This window comes from Perca fluviatilis, chromosome 21 (assembly GCF_010015445.1).
Source record: "Perca fluviatilis chromosome 21, GENO_Pfluv_1.0, whole genome shotgun sequence".
NCBI lineage: Eukaryota > Metazoa > Chordata > Actinopteri > Perciformes > Percidae > Perca > Perca fluviatilis.
Genome location: NC_053132.1, coordinates 18,271,223 through 18,289,771, shown reverse-complemented (window position 1 = coordinate 18,289,771; position 18,549 = coordinate 18,271,223). Strand labels below are relative to the sequence as shown.

Below are 18,549 nucleotides of genomic sequence, written 5' to 3'. Positions count from 1 at the left end.
TTTCAATACATAAATTTCATATTTTATTGCCACACCCTGTTTTTCTCCAAAAAATTTTTTTTACCAGAGAGCCTGTGTAGTCTGGACTTAATAGTGTTCTCATTGTTATTACCACGCCTGTCGACGTCATTCCCTCCTCTCTGCCAAAAAACACAACTCTCTGGCATGAGTCTGGGTCCCATGCACAGAGAAAGAGGAACAGCAACTGAGGCAAAAACAGATGACATTTACTAGAAAAACTATCAAAGCCTTTGGGAAAGTCTGCTCAAAGTTAAAGTGAGATAAGATGCGTTTCATCTTTGTTTACTTGAGTGCCCTGTGTAGATACTGAACAACTGCGATGTTTTCTTCTTTTTTGGAAATTGACATTTGAATAGTGAGGGTCCCTTACGCAGAGTGGTGTTATTAATGTCTGGGGCTGGGTGTAGCCTGTTGCTGCAGCACAAATATGCAATAACAAAGCCAGTGAACTCGTGCCTGGAGTGCTATCAGGTTGGCCCCTGTCACAGCATTGTCTCATATACTAATGAAGAAAATCAGTTACAACATCTGTTGCTGTGTGGCATACAAATGATCACTTAGCACAAAGTCAAAACTACTAATTTATTTATGACAGGTTATGCACATTCATATGAGTAAACAACCACTGCCAATGTATTACTACCAATCAAAGTTACTCTTAATTTTTGCGAACATAATAGCCAATTCTTGAAGAAGTCTTACTTAACTGCTCCCAAATGCCTGATAAACCTTTTTTTTTTTTTTTTAACATATCAACTTTTTCTCTGCAGCCTGGAACATTTTATGTGTGCTACATGGTGCAAAGTGCCTTTCCCACAAGAGCTAACGTCAAACAGACGCTAACCAACCTCCCAGTAAATAGTTCACATCATCCAAACTGAGGAAAAGGGGTTTCATTGGCTCAATTAGGTAAGAAGCATGTTGTTAAACAGATGTTTTTGTACTCTGTCACGGCTAACCTTAAAGAGGACCTGGAGCAGCACAGCCCACTAAGGACACCCATATGAGCTGACTTTCCACTGCAGTGATTTCATCAGTAATGAGGCACTATAAGCTGCAGATGTTGTGTCAAATTCTCCAATAGGAACCATGGCAACAGGACACACACACACACACACACACACACACACACACACACACACACACACACAGAGGACCTTGCCCAAGGTGATCCAAACACTCCTGTATGTGCTGACTGGGTGCCAAACTAGCTGAGGTCTCTCAGGCATTGTTAATACTATAGCCTAACCAAGGAAGTTACACAATTCTGTCTGTTTATAAATTAGAAACATATTTAGTTTTGCACATGCAGTTCTCAAGTTTGTAAAGCACGGATTCTTTTAATTTTGAAATTTAAATTTCACTGATTTTACGGGATTTCCAAAAACCAGCAGGACAAAACAATTGAAAGAAACGCTTCATTAAGATCAACCATGTACCACTGCAGTTCCAAGTTTTGCAATACATTAAAAAAATATATATTTAAAAGTGGGCCCAGTTTGTTAAAAGAGAGGATGTTTAACATGGCAAGTATGGCAAGGACAGGAAAACAGTGCAGAGCAGCGCAACATGTAAGAATATCACTGTGTGCACAAAACAACTGTGTTTATTAACTACAGCACAACACTCAGTCAGATGTGTCACTATCTGTTTGGTCAAATCACCAACTGGCAATGATCCGGTAAAACAAGTCTTTCCGAAGAGAGATTAAAACGGGGGAAACATCTCATCTGATATCCCCTAAATGTCCGCCTCTTTGAGTAAAAGTCTTGTCTTTTCTCTATTCGTTTCACTCCTTTGGTTCTCTCTTCGGTTTTCTCTTTTAAGTCCTCTGTCTGTGAATTAGGTGATGTAGATGCGGTGAAAGTCGTTGGCTCCGAAGGCACAGTTGCACTTAGGGCACTTCCTCTGTCGGGTGTCGTAACGCATCTTCAGACATTCGTAGCAGAATACGTGGAAACACTTGGTGAGCACCGTCTCCTTGTCTCGCGTGTTGCAGCAGGGGCAGCGCAGCTTGGCCTGGAGACAGAAAAGAAAATACATTGTATATGGGCCAAATACTGACTTGCCAACACTGTTATTACCTCCAACCATTGTATGGTAACACAGCTTGATGTCACAGAGCTCACCTGTCCTTTTCACTTAATAATAATGTCATTACATTTTCTGACGACACTGCAATTTTATCTCTGCTGAAAAAGAACTGTGACCCATCTGATTATTTTATGGAAATCCAAAAGTTTGTGAATGGGTGCGACGATAACCACCTAGTTTTAAACGTTTCCAAGACTGAAGAGATGGTGTTTGACCCACAGGCCTGTGGTCATCCACAACCAAACCATCACTCAGGCCCACTCATACAAATATCTTGGCGTTTATATTGACGAGTCACTAACCTGGAGTACACATGTCGACAGTCTCTGCTGCAGACTGCAGCAACGGTTGCATTTCTAATGTCGTTTGAGAATTCATGGCGTCGCAAAAATTTTTTGGGGATATTTTATCAGGCAGTCCTGGAGAGCATGGACAGGTATGGTATTACAGCTTGGTTTGGCAACCTCTCTGTGCAGTTGAAAACTAAACTGTTACGACTGATTCATACTGCATGGAAGATCATAGGTGTTAAAGAGCACTTATCCATGCCAAGTATTTATGAGCAGGCTTCTTTGTGACAAGCAAATAGAATTGTTAGCGACACGTCTTACGTTCTGCACGCAGAATATGAGCTGCTGCTGCCATCCGGTAGGAGGTTTAGAGTTCCTCGCTGCAGACTTGACCGTTTCAAAAACTCATTCATCCCAGTGTCTATTAAGCTCCTAAATAGCCGCAAGTAAAAGGCAGAACAGGCCTGCACGACGATGGAGAATTGAAATTCTTGTACTTGTGATCTCTTTTTAAATTTATTTTATTTATTTATTTTGAACAATGTTTAACGAATGCATTGCATGACACCATGTGGGGTTTTCTATACACCATCAGTACCATAGTACGGTCTGTTGTATGGTATCTGTTGTTTGTACATGCTGTCTGTGTTGTTTGTTTTTACTATGGCTGCAGCATGGGTTAAGTGCCCAAGACAAATTTCCCACGATGTGGGAAAATAAAGTTAATCTTGAACAAGTAAGCTTTTTGATATCCCCAGACTATAGTATTTCTGTGGAGGTTTGAGTTTACTTTCTGGCCCATACTCGCATATGAAAAACAGCCAGTCGAGCTAATTACAAAGGTGTAGTAATTTTCATTACATCACATTACTTTCAATAGACTGTTATAGTTCTGTCAACAGCATACTGCAGATTGTGCCATAAAGCGGTCGGTTGTTTTTATAACTCCCTCGACACTAACAGGTTGATTAAAGCCATACATTTTCTCGGCATCAAAGTTATTTCTTCCTGACCTTGTACTGGTTGATCTCCTCCTGCAGGATCTCATCAGCATCAGAGTACACCTCCACCTTCTTCTGTTTCTCCAGCTTCCGTCTCAGCCTCGACAGATCCTCCTAAAAGGCATCAGGAGAGGGTGTCGTTTAACTGCTGATGTGATCTTCCAGTCAGAACTTTAGGAGTAATTGGTGAGAGTTTCGGAAGGAGTTTGGAGGGATTATCCCCAGTGATGAAATACGACATACCTGTGCTCGTTTTAGGTTGCTGCTCTCCCTCTCCCGGGCGGTGCGGTTCTCAGCCACAGAGACCTGGATCTCCTTAAGCTTGGCCTGCGTGTGCTCCAGCTGCACCTTCAGGTCCTCTGCCAGCTGGGCAGCCTCCACTGCCTGCAGCAGGGAAGGAACCGGACACACTCAATAAAAAAATTAAAAAAAACCTAATGATGGAATTCCTGAGATGTAATGTAGTGGTAGTACAGTAAGCTTGGATAAAACTTGACATTCTGAGTCTATTCTTTGTGCTTCAACTTCAAAGATTTAGTTGTGTACCAACTTAAACATTTTGCATGTTTTATCCTATTTACTCCAGATTGTGTATATTTTCCATGTCTGACGACCATTTTCCAAGTTTTTAGATCCTCTTTATAGCTGCCAGGGAACCACTGGTTTCAGTTAAAGTAAGCAGCTCCTTTTGTGCGTTTTCTGTTCTGTTTAATTTGATTGTCATTGTTGTTTCTACTTGAAAATCAAATGTGAAAAAAATTAAATAAAAACACACAAGATGACCTCATTAGCATTGCAAAATTGCTGTCTTGACAGGCACTTGGGTAATGTTAGCAAATTATCAGAAGTATGTCCCAAAAGTAGGCACTTAACTACTTGCAAAAGTGTGGGAATCTTGAAAGACAGGTGGGTTTCATCTGCAGACAATGTAGCTCATTAATGTTTTGTGGAAGCAACCCCACAAATCTTGGATGTCAGAACTTTTCACGAGCACCTGAACACACCAAAATGATAAAGTTCGACTTTTAGCACATGCTATTATCCAGATCCTTTTATAATGCAGTGTTTATGAGTAGGAAAATCGACATCTGGCAGCAATCAAATGATCTGGTGATTAGTAAACCTTAAATGCAAGAGCTGACAATATGAGTGATGGCCTCTCTCTCCTCACCTTCCTCTTGTTGAGTTCTAGTGCTTGTGTCCGGACAGCCAGCTCTTTTTCCAGAGCGGCAAGTGTGCTCTGGAGGATGCCCTCTTTTTCCTCTAACTTCTGCACAACTAGCAGCTGGGCATCCACCTGGAGAGTGACAGTAACAGTTAATACTTCAGTGGCCTTGACACAATGAAAACCATCAATGCTGCATTTCCAGGTTAAGAAGTCACACGTCACCTGGGTTTTGAATGTAAGAACTTGGTCAGCCAACTCCTCCTTCTCCTCTTTCAGCAGCTTGTAGATCTGGTTAGATTTGATCCGCTCACTCATCAGCTTGAAATTGGCGTCGTCCTTCTCCCGTAACTGCTGCAACAAGCGGCTGTTCTGCTCCTGCATGTCCTCGAAGGCCTGGCCGGTTACATCCATCTCACTCAGCAGGGCTTCCTCCTCCTCAAGAGACAGAGGAGTCAGGGATCAAAAACAATGAAGACACAGTGACAGATAGTGCCTCTCAACTCATTTTAAACCCAGTGAGGTCTATCTTCATCATCTGTAGTCACAAAAAAAAAAAAACTAAAAGTAATCCATGTGTGTATGAAATAAAAAGACCATTAATTTATTACAGATTGAAAAATGAATCACCAGCATTCTTCCTAACTCTTTCTTTATGACGTCTACATAAACAATAATAAAACACACATCATCACTACACACAAAGACAATATGATCCTTCGGTTCTCCAATGTACCTCAAATAAAATTTTAAATAAAAACAAGTGTCTAATTAGCCTGAATCAATAATACAGTTGAATCTATTTGGTAGATTTTAGTATTAAGAAGCACAAATGTGCAAAATTGTTAAATTTGAGTGTGCTGTCATCATATTACATGATGGGATTTATTACATTAGACCTTCAATGGCCTATTTAAGGTCTTGAATTCTCCACAGCACTATGCATGTATTATGTAGTATGGTCTGGCTACAGCGCTCATCTATTCCGGGATAGGGGGAAAAAAAACGCACCGACTTGTTTGCATTTCTTTAAACCAATCACAACGTCCTGGCCTGCGCTAAGCCCCAGATGCAGCAACTGCGCCCTTGCAATATAAACTTAAAACAAAAAGTAAGGAAATTTGTGTTTGGTGGATTATTTCTCTGTGGCAACAATGCTTTTTGGCAATAAATCTTATACCGTTGGAAAGCCTGTTTAGTTCCCTATCAAATGGTGCCCCATTTGTAAGGAACAGGCATTTGTGGGATGAACAGCAGTGTGAGTATGTGGGTTGCGCCCTTGAAAAATTTGCCAAATCTTCTCTGCCAATGCCAAACAGCTTATTCTGCCATTGACTCGTTTGGTGTTTGGTGGATTGGATGATTGATGTTTGAAGAAACAAGACATATTGGCAATTGAACAATTTATTCATTTCACAAACAGGAGCGGAGGGGAGAAGGTGCCAGGCTGTTGTGGCTATGTATGGTTCTTCCACATGCTACTGAGGCTCCCGTTTGTGAAATGAATAAATTGTTCAATTGCCATTATGTCTTGTTTCTTCAAACTTCAATCATCCAATCCACCAAACGAGTCAATGGCAGAATAAGCTGTTTGGCATTGGCAGAGAAGATTTGGCAAATTTTTCAAGGGGTCGCAACCCACATACTCACCGCTGCTGCTCATCCCACAAATGCCTGTTCCTTACAAATGGGGCACCATTTGATAGGGAACTAAACAGGCTTTCCAACGGTATAAGACTTATTGCCAAAAAGGGACATCTGGCGTGTCAGGATTTATCCCGGCAATTTACATCCGTTGAGCCAGACTGGCCTCTTTATGACTATGCATCTCGAGGCGCAATCACACCTGGTTTGTTTTCTGTGCTGCAAACATTTAACAAATTTAACTTTGCTGCATTTGCTTCGCGCTGCCCACTTACAAGCCAAATGGGACCTATAAACAAAAGTCATATGATCTCAAGTAGCTTGTTTATTGGGTTGTGTTGGCAATCTGTCACCCTACAAAAGTTAAATTCTGGCAGCCAGGAACTAAGGAGAACAAATCAAACACATCTGAGTCCAAAACAGTTTAGTTGCTGTACTTTAACTTTATACCAGATAAGAAGACAAAAGTAAAGATTTGAATACATCAGTATCAGTTGAGACTGTGTTTTGCCTTCTTTTAATTATGTTCTGCTAGACCTCCCAAGCATGAGGAACAGCAGGCTTTCAGATCTCAACATCTGTCTCCTTTATGCTCATAAAATGGTATGGAACAGTTAAACAACTTAAAACACGGTCATGACACTTTTACATTTTGGTGTAATTTCCTGTATTTGATTTAATTACAGTCAGAGTACACCAGCGATCCTCAGGACTCATTGGGTGAAGATAATATGATTCATATTAAGTAATAAGCCTCAAAGACTTCAAGATCATATTCAATGCAGCACTAAGGTCAACATTTGAATGAATATTATCGTGACAGTATTACATTATCTAACGTGGGTGTATCCTGTATCTACACAACTCAAGTTTTAGAATGACAATGACATTACTATCAACAGTTCACCCCAGTCAGTTAATGGTTTTATTTTATACCATCTCATGACACTTTGCTCTCCTACTCCCTTAGTTGTCTGACAAATGAAATTTCATGAGAGAGTCTCAACATTTACAAGACAGCAGAGCCAAGTAAGCGAGCTCAGATCTGACAGTGTTTTACATACTTCAAATTTATCAGGGTGCCTCATCCAAAAAAGATTTGCCCCACCCAGCCTAATAGTTTTTTCTTAAAATGTGAACATGATTATCTCATAGCATCCCCCTCCTTCTCTCTTGTAGCAGGTTTACAGCTGGAACACACCGCACGCTTAAGTGTGGCGTAGCGTATATATACGTGCCTGATCGTGCGCCTGGCCATTCATACCGGATGCGTATTTCTATGCGCGCTCTCTCTCTCTCTCTCTCTCTCTCTCTCATAGAAAGAGAGACAGGATGAGTGGGGAAAACTGTTGTAATTGAAGCCTATATGTGGCTGTGTGTGTCTCTCTGTCCGTCCGTCTCTCTCTCTCTCAGTGTGTCTGATTACGTGTCGTCACGTGATCAGGAGAAGTCAAGACAGCCAAAATCACCATAAACCTGGCTGTTTTAATTTTGAAATGTGTTTATTTTGGTAAAATATCCAGCTGCACTGTGATCTTCCTGTATGCGATTACCTTCCTGGCTTGACACATACACTCGCATACCGTGCACAGGGTTCGTACACTTATTCCAAGGTCAAATTCAAGCACTTTTCAAGCACTTTCAATGTCCATTTTAAAGCTTTTTCCAGCACCTTACACCACCGTCAAATATATGCCAATACATAGTCTAAATTATTATTTAGTGTTTTTGTCACATTAAAAGACATAATACTATAAACAGCCAAAATTGTGTTTCGTAATAGCAGAAGGATCAGATATTTAAGCAAAACACAAGTTTGTGTTTTATTTTTCAAAATGTATCACTGTCTAAGTAGACTTTGCTTGCCATCTAACCTCCCTGAGTCAATGTAAAAACAATTACCCCAAACAAAATCACTCAACAGGTTCACTTCACTAACCCTGAATTATCACCTTTAAAATGTTTAACCTCTTCATGGTTCCTAACATAACATACAGTAAGACAGCTATGGAGAGGAGCACTGAGTGGGAGGATGTGAGCCAAATGACATGCAGCTGGGTCATTCTGTGTCAAAATCCAGGAAAAAAGGTGGTGCACCCTCTTAGATTTTGCTCAAAGTTTATGCTTCCCTTAATGTCCTTTCACACTTTTTTCCAAATCTAGGGCATGCTGTACAAACTTGTAATGGTTCAGTCATATTGACATGTTTGTCTTCCAACCTACAAAGTTAGGGCTGCCTATGAATTAATGTCCAAATATTGCTTCCCAGATAATGTGATTTTCAGGCTGTAAAACTGAAGTAATTTCAAGGGCTAAAAATATGAAGACATAGGATTTGAACAGAAATATTTTACAGGCCCTGGTTTTGGGACACATTCTTGATATAGACTAGGTTTGAACAAAATCTGAGACAGTGCAACAACAACAACAACCACCTGTAATTCCATTTTAACCCAGAAGACTGAGCACAGGCACCTGCCTGATAAATAGCCTATATTAATTTAAATATATATATATTTTTTTAAAAGTACTTCATTGCCAAGACATATACATTTATCTACTGGAATAGAGTAGTGCAAATAGTGCATAAGGCCATCCTCAACCTTACAGTAGGCTACTTGTATGACACTCCATCTGACACGATTTCTGTTGAGCAACCAACGATTGTTGTTATGCACTGGGCTAACGTTTGCAGGTTTTAATTGCGGGTAGTAACGTTACAGTTACTGTGATGTAACTTTGGCTATGTTCACTGCATATTCCACAAATGAACGTGCCATAACGGACATGCAATACTAACATTAGCTACATTATCACACCAAGTACTTTCAGTCATTTAGCCTGCGAATTCCTAGCTAGAAGTAACTAGCATAAACAAATAGGCGCTAACTGGCGCTAACGTGTACTATTTCAGTTGGCTTACTTGAAACTTACTTAATGTGACTCGAGAGCGCAGACTCGACCATTGTGAAAAGCTGCACATCTTTTTTGCAGACTTTACAAGAGGCAACTCGTAGGGTTTGTCCCCGTTTAATCCATAATTTGTATTTTTCATCTTCCAGCCAACGTTCATTGAAACGACAACCTGCCGGCAGCGATATTACGAATCCCACTATGGCCGCGCCAAAACCCGCCCTTCAATACCATTTATTGGCCAGGTGTCCATGATGCTTAGCCTACAGAAGATAGCGTAACAGATTCATTGTTGTGAAAGGAAATATAGTTACAATTTCAAGCATTTTATCCAAAATTCAAACACTTTTCCAACCTTGAAAACATAACATCAAAATTCAAGCATTTTCAAGGATTTCAAGCACCTGTATGAACCCTGCGCACAATAAATAGAGGAGACTCTGCGTGCCAAGCGCCCGGTGTGGCCAGACAGCTGGATAACATGGGCGCCTAAATAAATATAGCTGCGCTACGCTGCTATACGCGACGCTTATGCATGCGGTGTGTTCCAGCGGTTAGACAGCACTGTAAATGCATTTGTGCCAGATAACAAAATGATAACCGAAAAAGGAAATTAAAAAAAGAAATCAATCTATGTTGTGCAAGACATTAAATAAATAATGGCAGAGCTTTAAAAAAAAAAAAACTATATTGTCATAAAATAAAGATAATGAATAAACAAACATGGACATTGTCAAAACTAAAATGTAATTACATTTGATTTGTGTATTTAAAAGGTTATGAGAATTAGCCTTAAAGCTGTTTCTGTAAGGACAAACCAAAGTGTCTTCAGGGATTTCTTTTTTACTCTTTTCAACAACAGCGCTGCCATGCTTACAGCTTTCGAGTGCCAAGAGATTTGTATATTTATAACTGATATAACAGAGAAACTGCAGCCAAAAATAATAATGAAAAACAAGAAAAAAATGCAACAACAAATTATGCTAACATATAGGCTAGTTAACCAGCTGACAATATTTAAATTACAGGCCACATAGTCAGCTTTCAATTCCTCTTTTGTTGTCTAAGATTAGGAGAACCTCTATCTTAGGCAAATGTGATACTCATTTCACTACTTTCATTCTTAACACAGCTGGCTTGTTTGTATTCATATCTGTGGCTGCTCCGAAGGCTTAAATCTGACATTTCTCCATATAGGGCTGATGATTCATGTCTCATTTCATGCTGGTCGGAAATTCTTAATTTGTTTAAATAAGGGAAGAAGTTAGAATTTTATCAAGCTATTGTGTCAATTTGCTGCTATGACTAACTGTAGAAAATGTGTATAGACTGCATTTAAAAACCTTTAGTTAAAAAATGATGCAAAATTATTTTTAAATGGTTACAATTGGATGGTGAGTCTTTTCCCTGGTAAAGCATAAGTGTACTAGATAGAAGTAAACATAAAAGTGGTACACATGCTCAGCCTCCTGCCTGAGTTTTGTTCCAATCACGTGCTTCGATATATGTTTGAGACAACAAAACATGCATACCTGCTTCGTGGCAGCGAGTTTCTTCTGCAGATGCTCAATGGTCTCTTCTGCCACTCGGATCTTCCTGAGGGCATCTTCATCAGCCAGCTTCTTGCTTTCCTTTCTCTCCCTCTCCTCCAGCTCTCGCACTCGCATCCTCAACTCATCGACCTGGGCGAGATAGGGGTTACCAGATGCAAAAAAGAAATGTGAAAAAGTATGACCGAAAGACAATGACACCAAAGAACAAACCTCTGCTTTAGATTTACGTTCAGCTGCCATGAGCTGCACTTTGTCCCTCTGCTCCTTTGGAGCCGACTTATACATGTCCAACAGGAGCTTCATCTCTTTCTGGGACTCCTGGGCTTTCCTGATGGATTAAAGAAGAAAAAGACACTACATGTACATTAGCAATCCCATCAGTGCAGTTAGTTGACTGCTTCTAAGCGTGCACACATTTGCTTAAAAAAAGACATTGTTGCTGGTAGAAAAGAGCAAACGATACCAACATACATACATATACATATATATACACACATATATATATATACATATATATATATATACATATATATACACACATATATATACACATATATACACATATATATATATACACATATATATATATACACACATATAAAAGAACACATACACATATAATACACACAAACACACACACACATATACACACACACACACACACACACAGACACACACAGATACATACACACAAAAAAAAGAAACACACACACACACACACAGAAACACACACACACATACACACAGACACACACACACAGACAGGCAGAGAGAGACACACAGCACACACCCGGAGACAGACACATACACACACATACACACACACACACACACACACAGAGAAAGAGAAACACGTGAGTGAACTGAGAAAAATGACGTTATTTCCCACGCACAGTTAGTATTATTAATTATATTATTTACCCTTTATATTTTTTTTTAATTTATTTATTTCTTCTTTCCCCCACCACTCAATATAAAATTAAATATTTACCCCTTATTTTGTAGTTACTGTATTCTTCTTTTTTCCACCCCAAACCCCGGCACCCCTTAACAACATAACACCACATCTCCCCAACAACTTTTTTGCCACTTTGGCTTTTTTTTAGACACACATGGATAGAATGGAACCTTTTTTTCTAACATGGATATGGAAGAGACCAAAACACACATGAAAATAGGTAACCCATAGAACAAACAGGAGGAATACGAACGAACGATACATAACACACAGAAGGAAGAAGAACAAACAACAAGTGGAACAGTTGGAGCAACAGACCAAGGCAGAGGAAACAGCAGTGGAGGACCACAGAAGGGACATAGAGGAAACGGCCCACAGGAAATAACACAGAAAACAATAAAAGACACATGGACAGCACAGACAAAGCCAAAACAACAGTGGACGAAAAAAATGACACAACATGACACACAGAAAGGTAAAAGGAACAAATAATCCCATCAGGAGGAATAGCCCAAGACATGGACACGGTGAACGGAAGGGAGGAAAAGGAAGCTGAGAGGTAAATATTTGGTAGAGGAAATGACACAATGGTTTTTTTTTTTTTTTTTCACGATGTTGTCATTACAGTTGTCTCCTTTAAATCAGAACCCCCAAGGCCGCCAGGAAAGAAAGCGTTAAGGAGGAAGGAAAAGAGGGATTTTTTTTTGTGGGTTTGGGGTGTATATTTTATATAATGACACCATAGCTCCCCTTCCCCCGCCTCTCTTAAACCTTGCATATCACCTTTAATTATAAGTATTTTTTTTTTTTTGTTTTGTTGGTTATTTGTTATGGTTGCTTGTTTTTTTGAGGAGGAAAGGGGAGAAAGAGAAAAAATTGTGTGGAAAACCCTTATCTGGTGGCGCCAGGCGGCCATGGAGGGTTTTGTTTTTAAGGAGGTTGTGAAGAGGTGTGGTTTGTGTTGGGAAAGGCACAAAGAATGAGAGGCGGACATACACAGAGCACAGTCAAAGTGTGGTTTGGTTTTGAGTCATTCAAGAATATCTGGTGATGTAAATGAGTTCATGCTCAACTGTATGGTGCAAGGAGGCATTATAAAGAGAGAATATAATAAGAAGACTGCAAATATAACTGCAAATCGATAACAAGATGAATAGATTCAAATTACAGTAACTACACTTGAGTACAAAACATAATCCATCTCTAAATACAGGTATAGAAACTATAGAAACTAACATATGTATGCTGATGTTAGATAGATGTGGAGGAAGTGTATGAGGAACGGGAAGGAAGCGCTATCTGGAGCGAGAGCCTTATATGAACTGGGCCAGTGTATCCTCCAGCTGGATAACCTCAGTCCGCAGCTTCTTCTGAAGGGACAGCTCATCACTCTGAACAGTTGAAAACAGTATAACACACATACAGGTTTAAGTTGCTAGGGCAAAAAACTGTTAAGACAAATTGTTGGAATGGCAACACTGGGCCACGGCCAAGATGCAGTGAAGGAATCTTACGTTGTCTCTGATGAATAACATCTAACATTTTTTATTTTATTTAATATAACAGATCAACTTTGATTTATGAAATGTACCTCCATGTGCTCTATCTGTCGGAGGTGGGCGTTCTTGGCAGTGAGCAGGAGGGCCCGTGCCTCATCCAGCTGGGTTTTCACCCCGAGGGACTCATTGTACAGCAGGGAGAACTGGGACTGCAGACATTTGTACTCTAGAGTCTCCTTCACAACCTCTTCTGGAATATTCCGCAAGTCCATCTAAAAAACAAAAAAACAAAACAGGAGATTACAGTGAAGGGTGAGCATGATTTCAGCCACAGATTTACAAAATGAAAAGGGTTCCTGACAACCAGGTGTAGTGTTACTGATGCTTCTACTCTAACAACCAGAGATAACATCTTCACCTTGAGCTTCTCACTCTCCCTCACAGCCTCCTGGAGCTCCACCTGCAGTTTCTCCAACTCTGCCATGCGGCTATTAGCCAACTCCTGGTTGTGCTCCAACTCTGCATTGAGACTCTCGAACTAAGATGAAAACAAAAACAATGTGTTATAGATAGGAGAATTGTTGTGCATGGTATAAAAACCCTGCTTTGCCAGCACAAACCGGCATCTGAGATATAAAGTAAGTTATGTGTGAAGAAACAGGCATATGTCACACAACAAGAATTGCAAAGGGATGCTTCCTATGAATGCTCACCTTCTGAATGTTCAGTGTAATCTGGCCTCCAGGAAGTCCACCTGAGCTGCCGGTGCTGCTGTATCCAGACTTCAGCTGCAGACAGCACATGCAGAACATAGGTCAAAAAAAGAACAAATAAGACAGAAAAACAACATGAAAGCACACAGCACACGTACACACATCATATGACATCACTCAGACAATGCTTATTTTTTTAATGTTTAGATGGCTGATGCAAAACATACCACTCCATCAATGCATGCCTTGACAGCAGGATGTGCATCAATAAGAGCAGCTGGCTTGACATGGATTGATGCTTAGAGTCGTATCACTGAATGAATATGCCTCGTGGACAGATGAAAAGCATGCGCACACGTACATGCGCACACACTAAAGAAAGAGGCAAGTTGCACAATGACAATTTTATGTAAACACACCTGCTCCATGGCTTCTGCCAGATGTTTGTTGAGCTTTTGTTCCCTATTGCGGAGTTTCTCAATGTCCCACTGAAGGTCCTCCACCGTCGTCTCCATCTCAGACACTTTGGTCTCCGAGCTGGTCACCTTGTCCACTAACTCATTGTACTGCAATAAGGGCAAAGTCATGACCACAGCGGTCATCAGTAATAAGTATACACCAAATGCAATGGCTACATACACACAAAACACATTCGTACAATTTTCACATCCACATACTCTAACTACTTCTGACACACACTCTCATACCCACACACTAGCACAAATATTCACCACACACACACACTGACATCTACAAACAGTGCCAAGGACATCGTACCTCCATGGACATCTTGTGGTGTCGGCCCTGCAGGAGAGTCGCCAGGTCTCGCAGACGATTGTTCTCCTCCAGCAGAGTGTGGTTCATATTGATGATGTCAGACTGGCTATCGTCCTCACATGCTGCCAAAAAGATCAAGATAGTTGTGGCAAATTAGAGTGGAGCTAACAAGTGGCAAAAAACACTCTATAACTATTGGTAGCAGGTAATTAGTTTTAAGGAAGGATATAAAATGTGCTGCAGATGTTCCCCTTTCTTATTTGTATGTTTGCGTGTCAATGGCTTATCATATATGAATGTGTCAGTAACAAAAACATCTCCAGTTACCTGCAGCCTGGACTTGCTTGCACATATTGTCGAGCTGCCGGCAGGCTCGCCGCAAAAGACACAAAATTTTTTTTTTTTTTTTTTTTTTTTCTCCCCTAACCATTTTTTTTTTAGTTTTTTTTTTTTCTTGATAATCAACTTGTCACCACGGAGCAAGGCCCATGCATCTGAAATTTTTTGTGAGATTGTTAAACATGTTAATTTGAGAGTTAAAATCAGCAGATGATCAAATGATCAAAGCATTAAACTTCAGCTAGAAAATTGGAAACTGTGTGTGTTGAGTTTGTACAGCCCTTGACTTGACAGTTAAAAAATGGGCATGTTGCAAGTTCTCATGACATTTAAAGCATGCAGCAATGGACGAGGCAAACACAGATAGAGAGGTTAGCATTGCTTTACAATAGCCTGACATTCTACATGCTCTTTGCTAGAAGTCTACCTAAACAAAAGAAAGCTAAAACACTCCCAACGTTTTTCTCTTCTCGGTCAGATTCAGTAATATAGTTCTTGCCTATTCCTTCATTTTCACAACAGGTGATCACCTTAAACAGCGCATACATGCTCTTACATCTTCTCATGCACTCTACCTGTGTATAGCAATAAAATGATAAATTTGAAACGTTTTTGCAAAAGTTACACAAAGTTAGCAACAAGAGTATCAAGAGTAACAACATAACAGAAAGATGGGCTAAGTTGAATACCGGAGAGGGACTGATATTGAAACCTAATGTGGAGTCATACACATGTATAAACTATCATCCAAATTCTATTGAGTGTTTCCCACAAAGACTAATTTGTGGCGGTGCGCCGCACTATCAACACCTGCCGCCGCACATTACATTAACGCTATTTAAAACACGCAGCTTATTCGTTCAGCTGCATTTCCTTTCCCTGCTCTCCTCCGTCTCTCTGTCACTTGCGTCTCACTCACATACACAGCCCCTCCCCCCCGTGCACACAGCGTCTGTCTCCATGACAGGAGAAACAGGAGAAGACGGCTGGCGAAATTCATAAGTTCACAAAAGGTTGGTACCTCGTGAACACCTTTACACAATCACACATTTAAAAAGTGCTATAAAAATATTTTATATTCTGAATACAATGTTGTCAGTGTGTTAATGTTGGAGTCCTGACCCAACTCTTAGCAAACAAGTGATTGCGCCTGCTTTAGAAAGTTAACTAGTCGCAAGTTTGCAATAAAATGCAGTTGGGTTGTTGAGGTCAAAACGCTATATGTATACGCAGCTGTGAATCAAATAAACTTATTATAAATAATTTAATGTCATTTTTTTACTCTTACACTGAAAAAGGCACGTGTTGAGGATGATGACCAGCCTTAACCGGAGGTATCAGTCTGAAACAGAGCTGAACAGTCCGACCAGTGTAATTAGTTATGTTATTAATTTGTTTACAATATTTTCAGGCTTCAACCAGTGCTGCTCAATCATAAAGACAGGGTCAGAGAGAGAAATAGATAGATTCGTTAGGCATTGAAGAAAGAGTAGGAGAGGAGGACAGCATCCAACAGCGTGTCCTCCTCCGTTTTTGATACTTCATTATATGAAAATAAGTATCTCACCCCCCCCGCCAGAAATTGCCTTCTAATCTGTGGGAAACACTGCTTTTAAAATAAAATAAGGTCAGATAACAGATTAAATGGTCATATTACAGCAGTCCATAAATGCAGTGAGTGATGGAGACTTTTCCAGAGATCAGCTTGGTCAGGAAAACTGTTTAAAACTGCGTACCTGTTGTTGAGTCCTGTGGCAGCTTTGTGGGTGTCACCAACTCTTCTGACCCAGTAGGAGGAGGGGGCTGCTTCTGCTCTTCTTGACGATCCTCCTGCTGCTGCTCTGCCTGCTCCCCCTCGTTCTGAGCCTCTGGGAGTGGAGGTGGAGGCACGGCAGAAGTTGGTGACGCCAAAATGACACCATCTTCCTCCATTGGTGTCGGTTCAGGAAGAGGGGGCGCTGGTGGTGCAGGGGTAGATGTCACAGGAGCATCTGGTTCAATACGTTTGCGTAGAATGTGCACATTCTCATCCAACTGAAAATCAGAAATGCAAGGATTGAAAAAACATTGCTATGGGTATACTTTCTGTACATCAAAAATCAGTGCTATTGCAAAAACGGAGTACTGCAATTTGTAAGATATTTTGACTGCCATTACTGTGGTACTTCAACAGATTGAGCACAGTGCAAAACTCTGCTAATTGGCTACTGTGTGTTTACATGCACACAAACCAAATAAAATACATATTACTATAGATGGTCAGGTTAAAGCAAACATTGACATTAACATTTACATGTTTTGCATTTGTTGTTTGTTTCTTTGACAGAATGAGACCCCCCCTAAATGTGTTTACATGGACATTTCTTAAATCAAGTTTCATCTCAAAATGGGGCATAATTAGGTTAAAACAATGTAATCAAATGTGGTACCTGCGACCAGTAGCGGTTGACAATCAGCAGGGTGGTGTCATCGGTGGCTTGTCTCTTCTCCAGCTTCTCAATTTTCTCTCGTAACTCATCCTCCATAGTCTGTCTCTGCTCCAAGCGCTCACACAGCTTCTTATTCTTGAACTGGAGGACCTTCATGTCCATTTCCTCCTGCACAGAACCAATACAAACACCAAAGTGAGGAATGTCAGAGATCCTGAATGTTGTTTGGCCAAATAAATACTTGAGATGAGCTACAATGTATAAGTCATCCATGGTGACTCGTAAGAGTAAACAACAAATGACAGACCGTAGAGGAGACTCCAGCTATGCGTATGGGCTCAATAAGAGTGGTGGTGGTCTTCTCCTCTTTTTTGCTTTTCTTCTCAGGTGGGCCAGGGGGGCTGTCCCCTCCTGAGGGACGTTTTCCTCCCCCAGCACCTGACATATTTCCTTCCCCTGTAAGAAATCAAACATGACACGGAATCTTTGCGTTGGTAACGTTACAGCTTTAAGAAACTACAGATTAGTCTGCAAATGGAGAACTCTTTAATTTGATGACAGCTAGCAACGGCATTAGCCTTGAATTACAGCGCAGGGCCACTGCTTTTAACTGTCTCCGAATACTGCTATTGTGGGGTTTATATGAAAGTATGTGTTTCTAAACGGTTATGCCGACTGTTATTGTATACACCGCTGCATGAAAAGCTACTGACTAATTTTAACTTTGCATTTCTGTTAAGCTTAACCAACATTAGCAAGCCTGCTAATGCTAGCTATGCTAATGCTAACGTTAATTCTTCGAAACCTGGTTAGCTAAACGGCGCTCTTTGTCCAACGTATTTAATGACTGGTGTTCCCCATTTTTATTCACGGACCATCCCTACACGCGTAAGGTATTCTGTAAAGAAACTATACATGCAAAGAAATTAATAAACAGTTTTCTGACACATATTAAGGTTACAAACCTTCACAAGGAGCGATTGAAAATGTAAGTCAGTGCATCAAGTGAGGCTACAGGAAATGACGATCATGTTCTACTTCTTCTTCTTCTTCGTGTTTTACAGGTGTTGGCATCCAGCTGATTGGTGCATTACCGCCACCTTCTGTTTCGGAGTGTGGATCTACGGAGCCCCTAAGGGACATGAGCAAAACA

The 18,549-nt window shown here is 40.5% G+C and overlaps 1 protein-coding gene across 1 annotated transcript; it reads right to left on the bottom strand.

Annotated features, from left to right (window-relative positions):
- Positions 1-589: 589 nt before the first annotated feature.
- On the bottom strand, positions 590-18,482 carry rnf40 (ring finger protein 40). The gene is given in 18 exon segments (XM_039789144.1): positions 590-2,040; positions 3,419-3,520; positions 3,650-3,790; positions 4,578-4,703; positions 4,797-5,009; positions 10,661-10,810; positions 10,892-11,035; positions 12,968-13,030; positions 13,231-13,410; positions 13,557-13,676; positions 13,852-13,926; positions 14,271-14,417; positions 14,629-14,750; positions 14,956-15,000; positions 16,704-17,001; positions 17,397-17,564; positions 17,704-17,852; positions 18,362-18,482. Coding segments are annotated over 17 exon segments (2,409 nt in total). The 5' UTR covers positions 17,842-17,852; positions 18,362-18,482; the 3' UTR covers positions 590-1,863.
- Positions 18,483-18,549: the final 67 nt, after the last annotated feature.